General features: G+C 45.8%; 1 protein-coding gene across 1 annotated transcript in view; it reads left to right on the top strand.

Moving 5' to 3' along the window:
- Positions 1 to 22785, top strand: part of BMERB1 (bMERB domain containing 1) — a 120850-nt gene that overhangs the window by 44196 nt on the left and 53869 nt on the right. The window contains exon 2 of the mRNA XM_058711925.1: positions 18739 to 18862. Coding sequence (XP_058567908.1) covers positions 18739 to 18862 — 124 coding nt within the window. The remainder of the gene's footprint in view (positions 1 to 18738; positions 18863 to 22785) is intronic.

The following is a 22785-nucleotide window of genomic DNA, read 5'->3' as shown; positions in this document are numbered from 1 at the left end:
CGGAGCTGTTTAAGCAAAAAGGGGAGGCACTAGGTTGTATTTTTCTAGAAGCGGTTGATCCAGGGTTTCAAAGTCCCTCATTTGTTTCTGTCCATCTCTCGGTTCTTCCCCCTTCCGTGAAGGCTCTGCTCTCAGGATCCGTGCGATGGCAGGTTTGAGCTATGAGCTATAGGTGGCCTAGACTCCTAGCCCTCAGTTGATTGAAATTCCGTTGAGGGGAAGCAGTGACTTGGATAGCTAACAGCCTGGCTCAGCCACTCATCCTTCTCAGTAAAGGCAGACAGAGCCCAACTCTCTAGCTGGGCTCAAAATAGCCGTTCCCTGACGTGGCTCTCCATGATTCATATCGGACTTTTCCAGGTTCACGGGTGTTGTTGACAATGTATTCTGATCTCCACACCGCGGAGTTTAGCTGTTCCTAACATTACCCAGATACCTTTTATCACCTCAAGTTTACCCATGGTACACTTCGTTCCCACCCCATTTTTTTACTCCCTGTATAAGACCCATTCCAGATTCAGCACCTATTCCCCCAGCCTTTGCTGAACCCAGACTGTGGCCCTCAGTTACTGGCACCCACTTTAAGAGACTCCAAGCAGGTGTAGGGAAAGAAAATAAAATCTTTTTCCTCTGCCCAAATTAGGGTCCTGGGCTGGGGACCTATAATTTAGACTGGCAAAAGATAGATTATCCAGAGAGAAACGAACAGAAGTTTATTAACATGTGCATCGCGCATATACAAGGGAGCACCCTGTGATGAGTAACTAACTCACGGTAGTGGTCAGAATTTGGGCTTATGGGACACCTGGGTGGTGTCGTCGATTAAGCGTCCGACTCCTGGTTTCAGCTCAGGTCATGATCTCATGGCTCGTGGGTTCGAGGCCCACATCAGGCTCTGCTCACTGACCCCCGCGGAGCCTGCTTGGAATTCTTTCTCCCTCTCTCCCTGCCCTTCCCTGCCTCTAAATAAATACATAAATACACTTAAAAAAAAAAAAAGTGTATAGAGCTTATAGAGCATTTTAACAAAAGAGCAATAAATTTTTAGAGAAGTGACAAGGCAAAGGAAAGGGACTTTGAGCTTCTAGGCAGTACATTGTGGGAAGCTAACTGTGTGGGGAAAATGAACAGTAGATAAGGGCTAATTTTTAGCAGCGTTTGTTTGGTAGATTTGTCTGGTGCTGATAAGGGTCTACGGTTGTCTCTAGTGATTAACCTCTGCCCTTCCTGATAGCCAGGGGAAGAAGACACCTTTATAGATTTATGTCCTGCTTTTAGGTAGGTAGGGGCAGGGCAGAGAGCTTTGTTTGTTTCTGGTTTGTTTGCTTTTGTTTTTTATCAAATGCCTCCAGCTCAAAATAATTGTTAGGCCAAAGGGGCAAATCTGGAGAAGGCATGTTTTGCTAGCCTTCATAGGAAACGCTCTGGACACATGCCAGGGCTCACTGGGGCCTGGGCTGGTGTTTCAGACCACACCCCCACTTTGTGTGTGTGTGCCCCCAAAACACTGTGCCTCCTTGCCAGTCAGCCGTGTCCAGGGAACAGGATGGGCACCAGCAGCCCCCAGGCTGTCCCACGCTCAGCAAACATCCTTAGGACGGGTTACTGCCCAGCGGGCTGTGGCTGAATGGGGAAAAGCAGCAGGCATCTGCATAACTGCATTTGCAGGAATTGCATTTGTTTTATTTTATTGCGTTTATCGATCGCTTGCTATGACCAGGCCCTGGGCTAAGCACTTTGCACACTTTACGATGCATTTAATCCTCAGCAGCCCTCTGAGGCCATAAAAGGAGGCTGGTCTAGTGACTATTGTGCCTACTCCCTCAACAGTGTGCTCTTTCCCAGGAGACAGCAACTCTTAAAAACACCATTACATTTCTGGGCGCCTGGGTGGTCGGTTAAGCATCCGACTCTTGGTTTCGGCTCGGGGCAGGATCTCACGGTTTCGTGGGTTTGAGCCCCATGTCGGGCTCTGTGTGGATGGTGTAGAGCCTGCTTGGGATTCTCTCTCCCTCTCTCTCTGCCCCTCTCCTACCCGCTCTGTCTCTCTCTCAAAATATATAAATTAAAAAATAAAAAATAAACCCACCATCACATCTCACTGCCCCCACTCTTCGGTGGGTCAACCACTGGGAATCCAACCCACCAGGACCTCCAGGCCTGGCGTCCTCTGGTCCCTTCCTGTCTCTGCTCAGTTTGCTCCAGCCACGTGGGCCTCCTCTCTGTTCTTGAACGTGAAGCTTGTTTCCATCTGCGGGCTTCCGTACCTACAGCTGCATCTGCCCGTAGGGATCCTTCCTTCCGTCTTCCCAAGCCTGTGCCTCTTGGTCATTCAGCGGCAGCTCGGATGTCACTTTGTCAGAGTGGCTTCCGTGACCCCACTGTCCGAAGGAGTCCCCCGTGTGTCACTTGGTAGCTCATAACTGCATTTTACTCACTGCATAATCCCGTCAACGTAAAGGATGTCTTCTGTCTTCTTGCTTACTGTCCACCTTCCCTGCGAGGATGGATATTTCATTTCCGTAGGCCGGCTCCTAGAATATGGTCTGGTTTGTGGTGGTTATGTTGAATACACTGCCATCAAATGACGTATGAAGCCATGTCATTGGCCCAGAGCCCCACAGAGGAAGGACCACCTGAGAGGACAGAGCCCTGAGTATTCAAAAGGGATGCCAGAGAGAATGAAAAACGTCAGGGCCTATGAAAAACAATACTAACTGGCCGAACCTTTGTCTTGCTTTTGTGCTTTTATTTTTTTTTTTTTAAATTTTTGCATGTGGTTCCTCACCCCCCCCCCCCCCCACCACCAACCTTGGACTTAAAGCTCAGATTTTGTGAGTCTTGCAACATTGCTGGGGAACTGGCCCTCACCACACCTCCAGTTCTAGCTGGGGCACACAAGAAATTCTGGCTTTTGCTCCATGGGCCTGTGACCCTCTTTATCTTCTGATGTGGGAATATTTTGCTTCTGATTATGACAATAATACCATAGTCCGCCCTCGAGGAAGTGCACATAACTTCCCACCCTGTAAATGTGGGCTTCGCTTGGCGACTTCCTTCCAAAGAAGACAGTATGGGAAGGAGTGGGGTGGAGGGGGAGAATAACTTCACAGGGGAGGAACCTGACAAACACTGCTCAGCTAGGTGTTCAAGGTCAGTGTCAGCATTGATGAGTCATCTGGAGAACATGTGACCTTGATAGAAAATGATGAGAATGGCCGTTCCTTCTGTGGTCTTTCTCTTTCAAACCCATAACCCCAGTCTAATGATCAGAAAAATATCAGACAAATCAGAATTGAAGGGCATTCTTCAAAATACCTGATGAGTACTCCTCCAGACTGTCAAGGAAAATCCTCCAAAACAAGGAAAACTGTCACATCCAAGAGGAGCCTAAGGAGACATGACCACTAAATGTCGTGTGGTTATCCTGGATGAAATCAGGAATAGAAAAAGGACATTAGGTAAAAACTAAGGAAATCTGAATAAAGTATAGACTTTAGTTAATTAAAAAACAAATCCTTGAGGGGCGCCTGGGTGGTTCAGTCGGTTAAGCGTCCAACCTCAGCTCAGGTCATGATCTCACGGTTTGTGAGCTCAAGCCCCGCATCGGGCTCTGCACTGACAGCTCAGAGTCTCGAGCATGCTTTGGATTCTGTGTCACCCTCTCTCTCTGTCCCTCCCATGCTTACACTCTGTCTCTCTCTCTCTCAAAAATAAACATTAAAAAAAAAAAAAATCCTTGAGTATTTCCAATCCTGAAGCTCTTGCCTTTGTGGTCGATCTTCCTGTTGGGGCATGTCTTACTTCTTAGGCTGGACTTCCCATCTAGCATTTCCTGTGATCCAGCTTTGCCTCTGGCTTCCCCGCGTGCCATCTGTGTTGGTGAACATTGACCTTGGCCCACCCATGCTTACATGCAATCCTTGCACTGGCTTCCCTTGGCTGGTTCTCTCAGACTCCTCAACTCACACCCAAATCACCCCCATTCATACGATGGTTTATCCCATGCTATAGTCCCCTGTCTCAAATTTTCTGAATGAAAATAATATTCTCCAAGCAATTTATCCCTAAGTTTCCAGCCGGTGAGGGATGAAATGAGCCACATGATTTCTAGGCTAGGCAATTTTTAAAAACTGAAATATTACTTTTGACAGTCCCAATTAATTTTCCTCTAGATTCCAATAATTTTAGCCTCACCAAGCATAGTTTTCAGCAGCACCATCTGGTTTCCTACCCATCCTTGTGTGACCCTCGCCCTTCACTTACTTCGGAATTGGTTTGTAAATTGCAAGTGTTAGGGCGTCTTAGTAGAGATGCATGAATCACGGCTCAGGATAGATTCATAATTGCCTATATTCATGAAATCATTGAGGTTGCAGGGCTGGAGGATGTTTTTTTAAATGAACTTGGAATAATAGAATGAACCTGCAGAAGTGCTGAGAAACATTTGTTGCAATTTTAATTGGACAGTCATTCTATTGTTTATTACAGGGTTATTGATTTCCACAGTTTTAATTCGACATCCGTAACAATTCCCACTGAATTAGCGAGAATGTTTCATTCTCTTATATGGTCTCAAAGGATTCAGAAACTAACCCAAGCCCTTCTGCTCGGGGCTGGGAGAAATATGACAGAGCTGTTTGATGATTCATTGAAGGTCACTTAGAAGTGTTGGAGGGAGGATGCCAAGTAATGAAAAATGACATTACACACTGCTAAATAATCTGCCAGAACTCGTGTGTCATCACCTTCAAAGCCCCACCTTGATGGTGACACACATTATTCAGATGAAAACCTTTCTAAAAATCCTCCTTTGAACCTGTAGTCCCAGTCTGTGTTGAGATATTGTGAACATCCACTAGGGTGATAAACCTTTGCCTTGGAGAGGGAGTTTGATTTTTTGGAACTACCAAAAGTCATTCTGAGCCAGATTGTGCAAATAAAGTGGGTAATCAGATGATGTGAATATAAAAACATGAATTTAAATGTGTTAAACTACTTCTCTTCGATGACTCATAAACTGATTTGAAAGCAATTATCAAAAAGTTTGTTTATTAGTACCTCTCCTTAATCCAGAAAGGATTTAATAGTGGTATAAGAGCCTAAGAAACGTCTTAAAAGGCTTGAGGAATGTTGGTATTATTAGGATCATAAAGTGTTCCAAGATGATTTCCTTGAAGGATAATGTTCTAGAATACTTGTTTTTAAAAAAGAAATTGTTTCCATTACCTTAATATCACTCCCCCAGCCCAGGCCTAGTGTTTGTTTTGTGGATGATGTAGGTGGGATATGTGGCTTTTGGTTGCTTCTCATCCTTAAGAAGACATGAGATGGTGTATGAGGTGGGGTATTCCCAATGAACAGAGTTCTGGGAAGGGAGGTAAAGGGGCCAGGGGTTCCCAAGGGGCTGATCTCCTGTGTCCTTTCCCATCCTTAGCTCCAGCTGTGGTGGATTCTAAGGTTGGATGCTTTCTCTTTTTTGATGGTGATGGTGATGTTTGTGGTGATGGTGATGATGATGGTGAATGATAATTGACACTTATCAAGATCTAACCTGGTCTTTTTGATGTACTAGCCTAGACTTACAATCTCTGACTCAACCCTCACTACAGCCAATGAATAGTTTCTATTATTGTCTCAACTTAACAAATGATGGATGCTGAGGGTGGGTAAGGTTGCATAACCCACTTACCAACTGTGCAAACGGGATGAACAAATATTGCAAGTGAGTATTGTTGGTCCCACTTTACAAGCGAGAAAGAGGAAGCTCAGAGAATTTAAATAATGTGTCCAGGGGCACAAGCCAGTAAGGGGCAGAGCCAACATTCCAACTTGAGCCATGCTATCAGTTAAGCGGTGCTCTACCATGGCTGCTGGCACTAAGCTGGGTGACGTGGACAATGCCCAGTGAGCAAGAGGGCAGTCTCACTGCTCTGTTGTCCCATGCCCTTCACTGAGCTGGTTCCTCCCTACAGACCAGAGTTTCTACCCTCAAGGATGATAATGATCCCATCCTAGGACCCTCCATGGTAGATTTCTTCGGCCTTCTCTATTATGTAAACTGTGATAGGCTGAATAATGGCACCTTCAAGATGTTCACAACCTAATCCACGGAACCTGTGAATATGTTACCTTGTATAGCAAACAAGAAGTAAGATGCTCCTAGGAGCACTCCTGAAAAAGTGGATCTAAACCAGTGATTCTTGGTCTGGGATAATTTTGCCCCCCAGGGGATAGTTGCAAATGTTTGAAGACATTTGGGGTTGGTAGGTGTGTGCTACGGGCATCTAGTGGGTAGAAGACAGGGATACTGTTAATAATCCTACGACACACGAGATGGCCCCCTCAGCAGAGAATGATCTGGCCCTAGATGTCATTAGTGCTGAGGGTGAGAAACTCTGGTCCAGGCAAGGGGCTAGAGGCTACTGAGTGAAAGTAAGATAAAACCCTTGCCTTAGCTTCCGTCCCCGAGCTTTCAGAATGAGCCTTCAGTATTCTCACATTCTACTTCTTTACCCCCAGTTCACCGAGGCTTACTTTAAGCCTTAAGGTTTACTTCAGCCTGAAGGTTAAGTCATTTGCCCAAGGTCAGCAGTTAGAAAGGGGCAGAGCCGGGATTTATACCCAAGTTGGCTTGACTCAGGAGCTTGTTTCTTAACCCCAGGGCTGAGGGTGCTGTCTCCTAATTACTCTTGTGACCTCAGACAAGTCAGATGTGGCTGAGAAACTAGAAACTTAGAGAAGCTTAAAAATGTGCCCAAAGTCACTTGAGAGAATAATAACCATTGTCAAGATTTGGAGGCGAGTCAGTTTCCTCCGCTGCAAAACCTTCCTTGCGGGGTGATCGTGAGTATAAAGAGGACACTTGGGGAGACACGGTGCCCCAGGAGGGATGATTACCAGCAGGACCTGGGCGGCACCCTCCTTCACAAGGCAGGCTGGGGAGGGGGTGGAGCAGCCAGGAGCGTTTGAACTAAAAGCAGTTACTTCGTCTTCTTGGGAAATGATGAGTCATTAAAAGCAACCGGCTGTTTCCTATTATATTCACATTATACCAAGAAGGGGGAGATGCTTGGTGCATCCCATAACGCAACGTTTGGGGGCTGAAATGAGCTTCTTTCCTACGTGAATGATTGATGACAATAAAGACTGGGGTGTCCCCAGGAGCCCTAGGAATGCATGAGGATATTCTCTGCCCAGTAATGGGGCTCAGATATATTTTCCTGGTATTTAAGACTGTTGGGTGGGAGGACATGCCTATGCACACCCAGTGCTGAGCTAAGGCACTGGCTCCTGACAGAGGGCTGGGGGGAATCTTCTGGACCCTGCTTCCAGGCAGGCAGAACGGGAGGACCACGGTCTTACCTAGGGGGACAGAGGAATGGGCCAAATGCAAGCTGTTGTTCTCCAGATGCGATGACCCTCATTCTGTTTCCTTCCCCGCGTTAGTCTGGCTTCCTCCAGGGGAAGGACACAGGATGACAGTCAGAATGCTATTGAGCACCCTTTGTCGTGCCAGGCACCACACCCAGCCCTTGACATTTTAGTTCACCTCCACAGCAGCAGCTCTGTGAGGTGGGAGGTACTGGCCCATTTTACAGAAGAGGAAACTGAGTTTAGGAAGATTAAGTGGTGTGTCCAGATCCCACACTTTGTGGTAGATCTGAGACTTGAACCGGAATCTGCCATCAGGAGTGAGCTGATGGTGAGCTAATGACCTTCTTCCCTGACATTGTAAGCCCTTTCCTGGAAGCTCAACCTGACAAGAGCAGGGATTTCATCTATCTTGTTCCATCCCTGTTGCTTAGAGTGGTATCTGGCACAAAGTGGGTTTTTAATGCATATTTATTAAAGGAGTAATAAGAACAGATATTACAGAGAGAGTTATAGAAAGAACTTGCTATATGCCTGTCACTTACATACATCACCTATGAAATGGGTATGATTGTCCCTACAATGCAGATGAAGAAATTGAGGCCCAGAGTAATCAATGGGTGGGACCAAGGTCAGCAGAGGAGCCAGCCCTGAGACCCCAAAACCCATGCCCATAACTGTCCCCTTCACTTACCCTTTTCAGGGGCTGCCTCACTCCCTCAGCACCTGCACCCACCAGTTTTTTTCTTTGCTCCTTGTTTCTTCATTATTTTTTAAGTTTATTTACTTATTTTGAGAGAAAGCGCATGCAAGAGTGAGCAGGGGAGGGTCAGAGAGAGAGAGAAAGAAAGAGAATCCCAAGCAGGCTCCGTGCTGCCACTGCAGAGCCCAAAGCGGGGCTGGATCCCATGAACTGTGAGATCACGATCTGAGCCAAAACCAAGAGTCTGATGCTTAACTGACTGAGCTACCCAGGCGCCCCCTTTGTTTCTTTATTTTAAATCTACCTTGAGTAGATAACATCTGCTCATGCTAAAATTCAAACAATATAGCTAATAGCAATGCACCAACATCAGTGTCTTGGTGATGTTAGCAGTGGTGGGAAGTAGGTGAAGGGTATATGGGAAATCTCCGTGGTATCTGTAACTTCTCTATAAATCTAAAATCACTCCCAAATGGGAAGTCTATTTAAAAATTCAAACAAGGGGGGAGGTGGCGCCTGGGTGGCTCAGTCAGTTAAGTGTCCGACTTCAGATCAGGTCATGATCTCATGGTTTGTGGGTTCGAGCCCCTCGTCAGGCTCTATGCTGAGGGCTCAGAGCCTGGAGCCTGCTTCGGATTCTGCGTCTCCCTCTCTCTCTGCCCCTCTCCTGCCTGTGCTCTGTCTCTGTCTCTTTAAAATAAATGTTAAAAACTTTTTTTTATTTCAAACAATGGACATATTAGGTGGAAGTGATCGTCCCAACACTGACCCCTCCCAGTCCCCCACAGACAACTACCATGGTCCTTGTCTCGCGTGTCCTTCTGAGGATGTTCTAAGGATGCTAGGCATCTCAGAAATGTTTGTTGGGGCCGAAATGAATAGGTCCACTCATGTAATTGCCTCTATGATATGAGCTGGGTTGAAATAATGACTCAAAATGGCTGATGCATCTTTGGGTGAGAAATTTGATACACGGTTGAGAATTTTCCTTCCGGCTTCTGTTCTCATTTAATTTTCCAGGGACAACACCAGAGTTTGGGCCTATTGCTTTTTGTCAAGGGACCCTCAGAACTGCATCCTGTTGAGTCAGGTGACAGACTGTCAGACGCAGATATGAACTTGACTAAGTGACCTCCGATGCCCTTCCAACCCAAAGGGCTGGGATTCCATTCTACGACGGCTTTTCCAGGGGTGTGGTGGGGTGACAAGGGTACCCTCCGTGGTACCCAGATGCTTCTAGCATCAAACAACACCGAATTACATTGTGGGGAAATGACTCCTCCCCCCACCCCCGCCATTATCAACCTTCACGATCACCAAAGAAGCAAGCCTCAATTTGGTGGTCTGCCTTTAATGCCTCTCTAGCACTTGCGAGCTTTCTAGAACTTGCTAATCCACATTGTTAAGAAAGAAAAATTCAGGGGTGCCTGGGTGGCTCATTTGGTTAAGTGTCCAGACTTTGGCTCAGGTCATGATCTCAAGATCTGTGGGTTCGACCCTGCGTCGGGCTCTGTGCTGACAGCTCAGAGCCTGGAGCCTGCTTCAGATTCTGTGTGTGTGTTTCTCCCTTTGCCCCTGCCCCGTTTGTGCTCTTTCTGCCTTTCAAAAATAAATAAACATTAAAAATTAAAAAAAAAAAAGAAAGAAAGAAAAATTCGGCTTCAATCTGAGCATTTAGCCAGAATTTAATAACATTGCTTTGTTTCCATTGGAATTATTTTTATGGCTCCTTCCCAATTATGCTAAGTGATAGTGACTTACTCTTTATGGATATGATATGAGATTTCCTTTAAGGAGTTTATTTGAATAAAAGAATAAAAAGTCAGCCTAAAGAACTATTGAGGAAATGATTATATAGAGAGTGGCTTTGCTCGGGCAGCTTTAACAAAATACCATAGACTGGGGGGGCTTAAACAACAAACATTGATTTCTCACAGTTCTGGAGGCTTGGGAGTCCAAGGTCAAGGCACTGGCACATCTCATGTTTGGTGAGAACCTCTTCCTGGCTTGTAGATGGCTGTCTTCTCACTGTGTCCTTGCATGGGGGAGAGCAGAGAGAGAGAAATCAAATCTGATGTCTCTTCTTATAAGCACACTAATCCCATCATGGGGCCTCACTCACATGACCTCATCTAACCCTAATTACCTCCCAAAGGCCTCATCTCCTAATACCATCAGACTAGGGTTTAGGATTTCAACCTATGCATTTGGGGGATGGGACCCAAACACTGAGGCCACAGCAGGTAGTACATGGCTGTGGTGAATTCTGTGCAGTGATTGAGGTTTGGGAAATGCTCTTCGATAGCCCTTTGATCTACAGCATGGGCTTTGAAATCAGAACGACCTGGGTCTGAGTTCCAACTCTGGGACTCCCTAGTTCAGTGATTGTGACCAATCACTTCTGATCTCTCTGAGCCTCACTTATTTGTCTATAAAGGAAGGGCAATAATGATAGTATCTTCCTGCCAAGGCATTTAGGTACGTGGTGACACAGCACCATGCTGACCAGCAATGTTCCACGTGAGTGACCTCTGGGGGCGTATACCATGTGTGTGAAAGTTACAAGGCAGAAATAAGAGGAGGGATTGTCCGGGAGACCCTGGGCTTAAATTCCTACTTAGACCCATCATTGGAAAGGGAGGACTTCTCTGTTCCCCAGCATGGTTTTACCCCTTCCTGCCTATACTTAAATTACAAGCTTCTAGGAGATTGCCAGCCCTCATCTACCATCACCACTGACCCCACCCTGTCCCAGGACGGCTTTAAATTTTCAAGGTATGTAATGAGACCTGTTGGTGCGTCCCAGTCATGCCCAGTGCTCAGCTCTTGCTTGCTTGTGGGGCAGTGCTAAAATGAGGGCATGCATTTCCCTGGTGTGGTGGCATTTGGGGATAAAAAGATGGATTTAGCTGCCTCATCCCCCAGAAGTGACTCAGCTCCTGGGAGCTCAGTGACGTCAGTGGCAGTTAGAGCCCTGGGGACTTCCATGCTTTAGAGCATTGCTCTCTCTACGCAGCAGCCTTGTGACCGCCATCTTCTCTAGCCAGCCAGAAAAACTATTGCGTCTTTTTCCAGGATTTGTCCTCCTCATGGGCACACCCATCCAACAGCTGTTGGATGCCTGCCTTCTAGCAGGAAAATGTTGTCAAGAAAGTTTCCATCATGCTAGTTCTATCATGGAAGCCCAGTCTACAAAGAAGGTGATCATGTGTGACATTCATTTCTTCATGACCGATACCAGCATTTCTCAGAGTCTGGTGTAAAGACCTCCTTCATGAGGTCCCCAGACACAATGCCTCAACCTGGTCTTACCCGTTTTTTTTTCTTTTCAGATTTTTATTTAAATTCTAGTTAGTTAACACACAGTGCAATATTGGTTTCAGGAGTAGAATGCAGTGATTCATCACTTCCATACAACACCCTGTGTTCATCACAAGTGCTCTCCTTAATGGCCATCCCCCATCTAGCCCATCCTCCACCCACCTCCCTCCATCAATCCTCAGTTTGTTCTCTGTTATTACGAGACTCTTACGGTTTGTTTCCCTCTCTCTTCTTTCCCCTTCCCGTATGTTCATCTGTTTTGTTTCCTAAATTCCACATATGAGTGAAATTGTATAGTGTTTGTCTTTCTCTGACTGACTTATTTCACTTAGCTTAATACATTCTATCTCCATCCACGTCATTGCAAATGGCAAGATTTCATTCTTTTTAATGGCTGGATAATATTCCATTTGTGTGTGTGTGTGTGTGTGTGTGTGTGTGTGTGTGTGTGTAACACATCTTCTTTATCCATTCATCAGTCAGTGGACATTTGGGCTCTCTCCAAAGTTTGGCTATTGTTGATAATGCTGCTATAAACATTGGGGTGCATGTGCCCCTTCAAGTCTGTATTTTTGTATCCTTTGGGTAAATACCTAGTAGTGCAATTGTGGATCATAAGGTAGTTCTATTTTTAACTTTCTGAGTAACCGCCATACTGTTTTCCATAGTGGCTACACAAGTTTGCATTCCCACCAACAGTGCAAGAGGGTTCCCCTTTCTCTGTATCCTCGCCAATACCTGTTGTTTCTGGTGTTGTTGATTTTAGCCATTCTGACAGGTATGAGGTGGTATCTCATTGTAGTTTTGATTTGTATTTCCCTGATGATGAGTAATGTTGAGCATCTTTTCATATGTCTATTAGCCATCTGGTTGTCTTCTTTGGAGAAGTGTCTATTCATGTCTTTTGTCCATTTCTTCATTGGATTATTTGTTTTTTGGGTGTTGAGTTTGATAAGTTCCTTATGGATTTTGGATATTAACCCTTTATCAGATATATCATTTGCAAATATCCTCTTCCATTCCCTAGGCTGCATTTTAGTTTTGTGAATTGTTTCCTTCACTGTGCAGAAGCTTTTTATCTTGAAGTCCCAGTTGTTCATGTTTGCTTTTGTCTGCCTCCGGAGATGTGTCTAGTACGAAGTTGCTCCAGCCAAGGTCAAAGATGTTGCTGCCTTTGTTCTCCTCTAGGATTTTGATGGTTTCCTGTCTCACATTTAGGTCTTTCATCCATTTTGAATTTATTTTTGTGTATGGTGTAAGAAAGTGGTCCAGGTTCATTCTTCTGCTGTCCAGTTCTCCCAGTGCCATTTGTTTAAGAGACTGTCTTTTTTTCCACTGGGTATTCTTTCCTGCTTTGTTGAAGATGAGTTGACCATATAGTTGTGGGTCCATTTCTGGGTTTTCTGTTCCACTGATCTATGTGTCTGTTTATGTGCTAGTACCATACTGTCTTGATGGTTATAGCTTTGTAGTACAGCTTGAAGTAACCTGGTGTTATCCTAACCACTTGGGGTAGAAACAGAGACTCTGCCTTTTTATCCAGCTGCCTGGATAATCACCATGTCTGCTAACGCTTGAGAACAGATATTTCCTACTTACCCAGTGCAATAGAATATGCTCAATTTGGGGGGCACCTGGGTGGCTCAGTCAGGTGAGCATCTAACTTCGGCTCAGGTCATGATCTCATGGTCCATGGGTTCGAGCCCCGCATTGGGCTCTGTGCTGACAGTGTGGAATCTGCTTGGGATTCTCTCTCTCTCTGTCTCTCTCTCTCTGCCCCTCTTCCACTCGTGTCTCTCTCTCTCTCTCTCTCTCAAGAATAAATAAGTAAATCTTTAAAGTGGGGAAATTATAACATCTACCATCTAGGGCAGGCAACTTTTTCTGTAAAGGGCCAGACAGTAAATATTTGAGGTTTTATGGACCATGCAGTCTTTGTTGCAACTACAAAGTTCTGCTGTGGTAGTGTGAAAACAGCCATAAATAATGCCTCAATGAGCATGACCAGTGTTGTAATAAAACTTTACTTGCACAATCAGGCAGGGGGCCGGATTTGGCCTGTGGCTATAGTTGCTAACCCCTCACCCAGGACGCTGTGAAGATTAAAAGAGATGAGGCCTATTATGAGCCTAGCACAGAGCCTGGCACAGAGCACTATCCACAAGTCGGCATTCTGTCTTCTATCTGATGTGAGGTCTAGGCTTTGCTCGTTTCTCCAGGGGAAGGAAAGTTTCCAGGAGCAAGGCTTTTCAACACAGGTATCAGCCCCATTCTCTGTTCCACGTCAATGCTAAATGTTCATCTCGGCACCTGGAAATTGGTAAAATGCCAATCCATGGTGGGTGATTAAGTCTTTGTCCCATGTTTCGCCCCAGGGTGTACTGCTGTTTTCAGCAACTGTCCCATGGAAAACAGATTACCCATCTGAACCATGATCTGAGAAATGAGGATACTTATATCTGCTGGGTCCCATCCATAGATGCATTTAGCCCTTGCCCAGAGGCTGTGTAATGTGGTTTAGAGAGAGAGAGAGATTGAGCACTGGGTTTGCATTCTGTCTCTGCAACATTCTGATTGTGTGATGTTGGCCAAGTCACTTCCTTCTCTAAGCCTCAGATTCATCAGGTATAAAACAGGGATTAAATGAGATCATATGAGGTCTCAGCCACAGCATAGAACATGGCAGCTATTGAACCCCATTTTGCAAAGGAAGAAAGAGAAGCTAAGAGGTAAAGGGCCTATTCAAGCTCATATAGCCCGTGACTGGCTTCAGACCAAGGATCTCTAACTCTGCCCCTCCCCCTGACTGCTTCCTGGGGCCTGGGCTGCTTCCAGCTAGGGCTGGCTCCTTGTGCAGTGACCAAAGCTCTTTGAGAAGTTGACGTGGCTACTGGGGGAACTTGCAAGCTATTTAACTTTGGTTGGCTGAATAGTGCTCTTCCCAAATTCACATCCACCCAGAACCTCAGAATGTGACCTTATTTGGAAATAGGGTCTTTTCAGAAAAGGACAGAGAAGGACACGCAGAGCCACAGGGAAGATGGCCACATGAAAACGGAGGCAGAGGTTGTAACAATACTGCCACAAGCCAAGGATTGCCAGGATCTGGGAGAGGCAAGGAGGGACCCTCCCCCAGAGCCTTTGGAGAGAGCACAGCCTTGCTGACACCTTGATCTGGGACTTCCAGCCTCCAGAATGGAGAAAAAATAAAGTCCTGTTGCTTTAAGCCACCAAGTTTGCACTGATCTGTTACGGCAGCCATGGGGAACTAAGACACTGCCCTTGACTCTCAGATGTGGATGGACAGTGGTAGTTGGACTCAGAGCACCTGTGTGCAAAAAGGGCAGCCGTGATGGGGCAAAGCACCAGCGTTTTGGAGGCAGACAAGGGCTCAGCTCCTTCCTTACTCAGCTCTGGGCTTCGTTTCCTTGTTTGTTCAACAGAGAACATCTTGATCCTGCTGGCTTATGGTGAGGATTAGAAGAGATAGCACGGCAGAGCGGGCTGGTGGTAATAACAAAAGGAATCGTCACCATGCACGGAGGCTCTCATCCCTTGGTTAATTCCATCCTCACAACTGCCCTGGGTGGTGGGGTCCCTTATTGTCCTCACATTACAGATGAGGAAACTGAGTCAGGAGATGTTAACTAACTCTCCTGGGCCACATAGCTAGTGAGGGGCAGAGCTGGGACACAAGCTCTGGCCACCTGACTCCAGAACACCCTCTACCCCTCCTCCCCACAACCCTCTATTACCCTGTGCCCAGAGTCCCTGCTCCCCCAAGCTGGTCCTCCAGCCTGATTGGAGCCTGGCACACAGTAACAATTAATATTAACTTTTTTCTCCTGTCCTTTCCTTTCTCCCTCTTTCCTCAAGTCGGACCTCATTGCTGCAGCCCCGGGATCCATCTAGGTCTGGTGTCAGGGGCAGTAGGACCCCAAATCTGATTCCAGGGACCTTGAGATCATGACTCAGCATGTCACATGGACAATTCCTAAAATTCCTCCTTAGACATCTGTCTCTCTTCTCAAGTCCCAGTCCTGAGACAGCTCTTCTGCTCCCCCTCCCTCTCTCTCCTCTTTCTCAGACTCACGCCCTCCTCCTCTCTGGCTCCCCTTCCACCCGCATTTCAGCACCAGCTCAGCCGGACAGAGGACAGCGGCATGATCTCCAGGACCTCCTGCGCTTGGAGGGCTGGGGGAGGGGATAGTGAATACCCTTGATTTAACATTTCCTCCCTCTGCCCATGTCCCCGCCATCCATCTAGACCACTGTGCGCTGCCTTCCTCCCCAACTCAACACCATGCACTGTCCATGCTATGAAATCTAGGAGCTCTCGGAAAATATAAGCAGAAACAGATGCTGTTCCGAGAAGCCAGGCCAGGTAGGGAGGGAGACGATCTCCAGCAGACCTACGGCTGTGATGCCACCGTTTCTTTGCCCTGACTAATTTCTTGGTCCTTCCCCTTGCCTTTATCCTCATTATCTCATACAAATTACGAATTATCTCAGAGAGTGTTAGGGAGGCCATTCATTTCAAGGTGAGAATCAGCTAAAGGTAATTGCCCTTCCTTCCAGATTCCTCAGCAAAATGGGGGATCCTGATGGGTGGAGAGGAGGCTTATGGAATGGATGTTATTAGGGGTAGATGATTGAAGGGAATGACAATTTACCCCTGATCCTGGAGAACCCAGGATCAGGAGTTTCCCAGCAGTCGTACGGGCTTCTGCGAGTGGGCAACATTCTGAGATCCAAGCTGGCAGGGGGTGACTTCAGGGAAGTCTGCAGTCCCCAGCCCCTGGGGAGTGTGCAGGGCCAGGGGTCCAGGTCATAGGAGGGAGACAGGTAGAGAGACAGCAGCTTTCTAAACCCTTGACTTGGAGGTAAGGAAAAAGACAAACACCAGGCAGCAGAACCAAGGTGCCGGGTGTAGACGGGACAAGCAGCAGTAGGTCATGTGAAATTGGCTTCACTAAAGCAAGAATATCTCCTCCCCTGTATCTTTGGCTGTACCTGTGAAAGACTGTAGGATCTGTATCCGTTAAAACCTAGCCATTCACTCTGGCAGTGTGGCCTAAAGACACCTCTTAGGTGCACGTAAAGATTGAGCTTAGAGAATGCTCATTACAGGGCTGTTTGTGGTGGAGAAAATGGAAAACAACCCAAGTGCCTGGGGGTTGGTGGAGTGATTCATGATACAGCCACAAATAGAAGACTACCCAGCCTCTCACACTGCTGCTGGGGAAGAACATCCGAGGATGTGCGAAAATGCTCACGATATGTTCAATGAAAAGAACAGGTAATAAAATGTGAGACCCTAACTTTATATTACAAAAACCAGACCTGTATAATGATGGATACATATGTATATAATAGTGTGTGGGAGTATTAACATTTTAGTAAACATTTTTCCCGTTTTTTAAAAGAAAGATATGTGTATTCTTTCCATATGTGTATTCTATATTGCAAGTTTGAACCCTTAACAACTCTTTTTAAGTTTTTTTAATGTTTTATTTATTTATTTATTTATTTATTTATTTATTTATTTTAACGTTATTTATTATTGAGAGACAGAGAGAGACGGAGCATGAGCAGGGGAGGGGTAGAGAGAGGGGGAGACACAGAATGTGAAGCAGGCTCCAGGCTCTGAGCTGTCAGCACAGAGCCCGATGCGGGACTTGAACCCGCGAACTGTGAGATCAGGACCTGAGCCAAAGTCAGACACTTAACCGACTGAGCCACCCAGGCGCCCCTGTACTCTTAACAACTCTTAAACAACATCAATTTTATCCTCTGGTAACAACCATTTTACTCTGTTTTCTACGAGTTTGACTTTTTAGATTCCACATACAAGTGATCATCGTATAGTACTTGTCTTTCTCGCTCTGACTTTTCTCACTTAGTGTAATGTGCTCAAGGCCCATCCCTGCTGTAACAAAGGATATCCTCCTTCATCATGGCTGAATAATATTCCATTATATATATACTTTTTTATCTATTCACCCATTGATAGGCGTTTAGATTATTTCTTATCTTTGCTGTTGTGAAATGTATGTATGTACGGGTATATATAATATTATGCATAGAAAACACATAAAAAACCATATGTGTTACCCTATGTATGCACACCACATATATATTATATATAATCATGTAAATTGCCATATATAATTGGAAGAATTTACACCAAAATGTTAATAGCAATATATGTGCTATTACGTATACATATATAAGTATACACATGCATCCATATTGTCATGGACTGAATCTTTATGTCCCCCCTGAATTCATATGTTGAGGCCCTAATAACCAGGGTGGCTAATTTAGAGAGAAGGCCTTTGAGGAACTGACTGGGGTTAAATTAAGTCATAAGGCTGGGGCCCTGATCTGACAGGATTAGTGTCCTTATAAGAAGAGACACCAGAGAGCTCTCTGCCTGTGTGTGTGCAAAGAAAAGGCTGTGTGATCACACAGTGAGAAGGTGGCCATGTACAAGCCTGGAAGAGGGTTCTCACTAGAAACTGATGCTGCCAGACCTTGAACTGGGATTTCTAGTCTCCAGCACTGTGAGAAAGTTAATGTCTATTGCTTAAGCCCCAGCCTCTGGTATTTTGTTACTGTAGCCCGAGTGAATGAATATACATGCATATATAGATACATATATGCATATGTATGTAGTGTCTTTCCATATATATGGTAATATACACAGTTTAAAAATATATTCTTTTATGTATATTGCCGTAAATATAATTCTGATCATAAATATGAAACAGGAAAAATGTCTATCAAAATGTGGATAGTGGTTCTCTCTGGGCAGTGAAGTCATGGATGACTTTATTTTGTTCTTTTTCGCTTACCTATTACCTGAATTTTCTACAACAAACTTGTTTTCCTTCATATTACTATGACTCACGTTACTTGGTGTTCTTGTAAGATAATAATTCAGAGTATTGCTATAAAATAATTATTATAAAGTGCTTTTCTGCCTAACATTGGCCATGGTCTTGAGGCTGGGACAGGGTTAAATGGCTGTAGTCAAAGAGAGCAGAGACTCAGGAGCTGGGACCAGGCAGGGACTGTCAAGGCCATATATAGAACCTTGAACAGGTTTGGTGAGCCAACAGAGCCTCCTCTTGTTCATAACAGGGTTCACATGGAAAACGTCTTTCCCAGTTTCCAAAGGGCTGGCTCATAAACATGCACGTGCACCCTCCTGGAGTGTCAAGGACGCTTGGGCAAGGCTGCCCCCTGGAATGGGGACAAGGGCTAGCCTAAGGGAATTCTTGAAAACCGGCGTGGCCTTGGGGTCTTGATGCCTACGATTCCTGTCTCCTGCACAGATCAGCTGGACATCATCTCCATGGCAGAGACAACCATGATGCCGGAGGAGATCGAGCTGGAGATGGCGAAAATTCAGCGTCTCCGGGAAGTCTTGGTCCGACGGGAGTCTGAGCTCAGGTTTATGTGAGTGCCTCGGGGAGGCGGCCGAGGAAAGGAAGGGGTGTGGAGGGGAGGACACCCAGAGAAACTAACGTTTGCTCTTTATGACTGTGGGCTGGGCGCTGGCATGAAGGCATTATGTACGTTTAAAAAGGCTTACTTGGGGCGCCTGGGTGGCGCAGTCGGTTAAGCGTCCGACTTCAGCCAGGTCACGATCTCGCGGTCCGTGAGTTCGAGCCCCGCGTCAGGCTCTGGGCTGATGGCTCAGAGCCTGGAGCCTGTTTCCGATTCTGTGTCTCCCTCTCTCTCTGTCCCTCCCCCGTTCATGCTCTGTCTCTCTCTGTCCCAAAAAATAAAATAAATGTTGAAAAAAAAATTAAAAAAAAAAAATAAATAAAAAGGCTTACTTGATTCTCACTACTGCCTGGAGAAATGGCTATCAGAGCCTTCCCTTTTAAACAAGAACTGAATCTGGGATGGAATTCAAGCCAGTCTGACTCCAAAGCCCAAGCTCTTTGTAGCCTTCCTTTTGAGAAGAGGAAAGGGATGAGAGAGGGAGACAGACAGACAGACAGACAGAGATGGGGACCCAGAGGTGGTACCTGTGCCCGTGTCATTAAGAGCGCACACTCTGGGTTCAGATAGTTCTGAGATCCAACAAAACTGGAAGAGCTTGGACAGCTTCTCTCTGGGCTACATTTCTCTCAGTTGAGAAATGGGGGGAAATGGTAAGACTTCTCTCCTGGGGTCACTGGCAACCTCAGAGTCACATGATTTGACCCTGTCTCCACTGGAGGAAGATACGCATTCTACCCATTCTTTCAGTGATTTCCCTGAGGCCAGTTAGGGGATTATCCTGTCTTGCAGATGAGCAAGACTGAGGCTCAGAGAAGTTAACCTGTTCAGGGCCTCCCAGCTAGTAAATAGAGCAATCAGGATTCAGATCCAGCTCTTCCTGCTTTCAAAACCCATATTCTCCTTATATGACCTCTGCATGGACTGCATCATGTGCCCTTCTCTCTCAGCTCATGAGACAGACCACTGTAGTAACATCTGCCATTTATTCGACTCTCTGCGTGGGCCAGTCCCTGTGCTAAATGCTTCACATGCACAAGAAGCCCATATCCCTTCTCACAGGAGCCCTTCGAGGAACGTTCTAGAACATCCCCCATCTACAGATTAGAAACCTCTTCCTTTTGATCTGGGAATACATGAGTATTGAGTACATGAGTACTCAACATGAGTACATGAGTGTTGAGAAACAATCCCTCCCTTGTCATGTTTTTTGGGGTTTTGTTTTTCAGAAGAACTTGAGGAAGGATTGGTTGTGTGGGAGAAGTATCAGCAAAAATCAGGTGATTCCAACCACTGAGGTAGCCAGGACTGGACATGAGTTTGAGGTGCCTGTGGGGCACCCAAGTACAGATGAGTGGCAGGAAGTTCTGTGTCTCTGAGGTATGTGGGAGACCACTGAACCAGACGTAGATTCTCGGGGCTTGCCCACAGAACGGCCATTACTGGATTTGAGTAATGGGTATAGTCACCCCACATAAGCGAGTAGACCGCAAAGTCCAGGCTCTGGGGAAAGCTGAAATCTCCATGCAGCTCTTCCTCGTGGATGGAGTCAGGACAAAGGGAAAGCCAGCTCTCAAACTTCTGGAGAAAAAGTATGGAAGGATTGAGAATTCAGTGGCAACAGGAGAGTTTGAGATTGCCACAGTCTATAAATTCTACAGGTATACCTTAGAGGTATTGTGGATTCAGTTCCAGACCCCCTGCAATAAAGTGAGTGTGAGTGAATATGGCTATAAAGTGAGTACAATGAATTTTTTGGCTTCCCAGAGCATACAAAAGTTAGGGCTACACTATACTGTTGTCTATTAAGTGTGCAATAGTGTTATGTCTCCAAAAATAATGTGCATGCCTTAATTTGAAAAAATACTTTTTTTGCCAAAAAATGCTAGCCATCGTCTGGGTTTTCAGCAAGTGGTGAGCTTTTTGCTGGTAGAGGATCTTGCCTCGAGGTTGACGGCTCCTGACTGATCGGGCGGTGGCTGCTGAAAGTGGGGGTGGCTCTGGCAGTTTCTTAAAATAAAACAACAATTGGGGTGCCTGGGTGGCTCAGTCGGTTAAGTATCTGACTCACGATCTTGAGTTTGCAGGCTCTCTGCCGTCAGCACAGAGCCCACTCGGGACCCTCTGTCTCCCTCTCTCTCTGCCCCTCCCCTGCTTGCACTCTCTCCCTCTCTCTCTCTTTCTCTTTTTCAAAAAGAAGCATAAAAAAAAACCCATTAAAAATAAATAAAATGCAACAACAATGAGGTCTGCTGCATCGATGGATTGTTCCTTCCGCGAACAATTTCTCTGTGGTCCATGGTGCTCCTCCTGGCTAGCCTCTCCCCCACAGTAGAACTCCTTTCACATCTGGTTTCTTGCTATTTCTACCACATCTGCAGTGACTTCCTCCATCTCAGTCTTAAACCTTCAATTTGTAAAAAATACAATATCTGCGAAGCGTCATAAAGTGAAACACAGTAAAGGGAGGTGCACCTGTACTACTGTATATGTGCAAATTAAACGTCTTTCTTCCTCTGTTTTATGTTATTTTTTAAACAATTTCCCTTTTTATTAATGTTTATTTATTTATTTTTTTTTTTAACGTTTTATTTATTTTTGAGACAGAGAGCATGAACGGGGGAGGGGCAGAGAGAGAGGGAGACACAGAATCGGAAGCAGGCTCCAGGCTCTGAGCTGTCAGCACAGAGCCCGATGCGGGGCTTGAACTCACGGACCGCGAGATCGTGACCTGAGCTGAAGTCGGACGTTTAACCGACTGAGCCACCCAGGCGCCCCTTAATGTTTATTTTTGAGGGAGACAGAGGGTGAGCGGGGGAGGGGCAGAGAGCGAGGGAGACACAGAATCTGCAGCAGGCTCCAGGCTCTGAGCTGTCAGCACTGAGTTCCATGCAGGACTCAAACCCATGAACCACGGGATCATGACCTGAGCCGGTCAGATGCTTAACCAACGATGAGCCACCCAGGTGCCCCAATAATGTTTTTTATTAATTCTGATGGACAGTTTTACCACTTTCTTCTATTACTTAATATATAACCTTTAATCAGGATGTGCTATCCACCAGAATTAAATTAGTGCCCAGGTCTTGCTTTCACATCCTTTTTCTATTTTTATACTTCCAATTTTTACTTCTTTATGTTCGCAGTGAGGATCACACTTATATTTGGTTCTAAAACTATAATTAAGCTTCTGTTCTCATATATAGATAGTTTTTAACATTAAAAGCACATGACTGGGCCTCGTATTCTTATGGAGCCAGCATACTACATAATTAAATTTGATTTTCTCCAGTTTAAAAAATACCCTACATGACTGACACTTATAATATCCTTCTCCTGTTTTAAAAGAAAGAAGACAGAAAACATATGAGTTCTAGAAAGTACCGAATAGCTCCCTCAGCCTGCAGGTGCTCAAGAGGGACCAGAGGTTGCTTTTGCTGCTACAGGAACAATGGCTGTCACTTTGCATCGACTGACCTTTGCACCGGTGCACACACGTGCACACACGTGCACACACACACACACACACACACACACAGTATCCCAGCATATGGTACACGCCAGTGAGTGTACAAGGTATCACACTTGAGTGCACGAGGACAAGAATGGCTCACATTTAAGCTCTAGTTCTGGGCCAAGCACTGCATGAAACTCTTGACTTGGGACCTCACTGAATTTCCCCATCATGCCCACTTAGGGACAGATGTCAACTGTAGATGCTTGAAAGCAGCTATGCTCACCACCCTAGCACCAGTGCATCAGTAGATACTTGAATGAATCATGTTATTCAGAGAATACAGGAGGATGTCAGTGTAGTCAGGACAGAAGAGGGGCTCAGTGACATTCTCCAAGGGAGCGGCCGGCTTCCAGGC

Source organism: Neofelis nebulosa, chromosome 18, assembly GCF_028018385.1.
Source record: "Neofelis nebulosa isolate mNeoNeb1 chromosome 18, mNeoNeb1.pri, whole genome shotgun sequence".
NCBI classification, from domain to species: domain Eukaryota; kingdom Metazoa; phylum Chordata; class Mammalia; order Carnivora; family Felidae; genus Neofelis; species Neofelis nebulosa.
The sequence above is the reverse complement of the archived record's forward strand: the minus strand, read 5'-3'. Positions and strand labels throughout refer to the sequence as shown.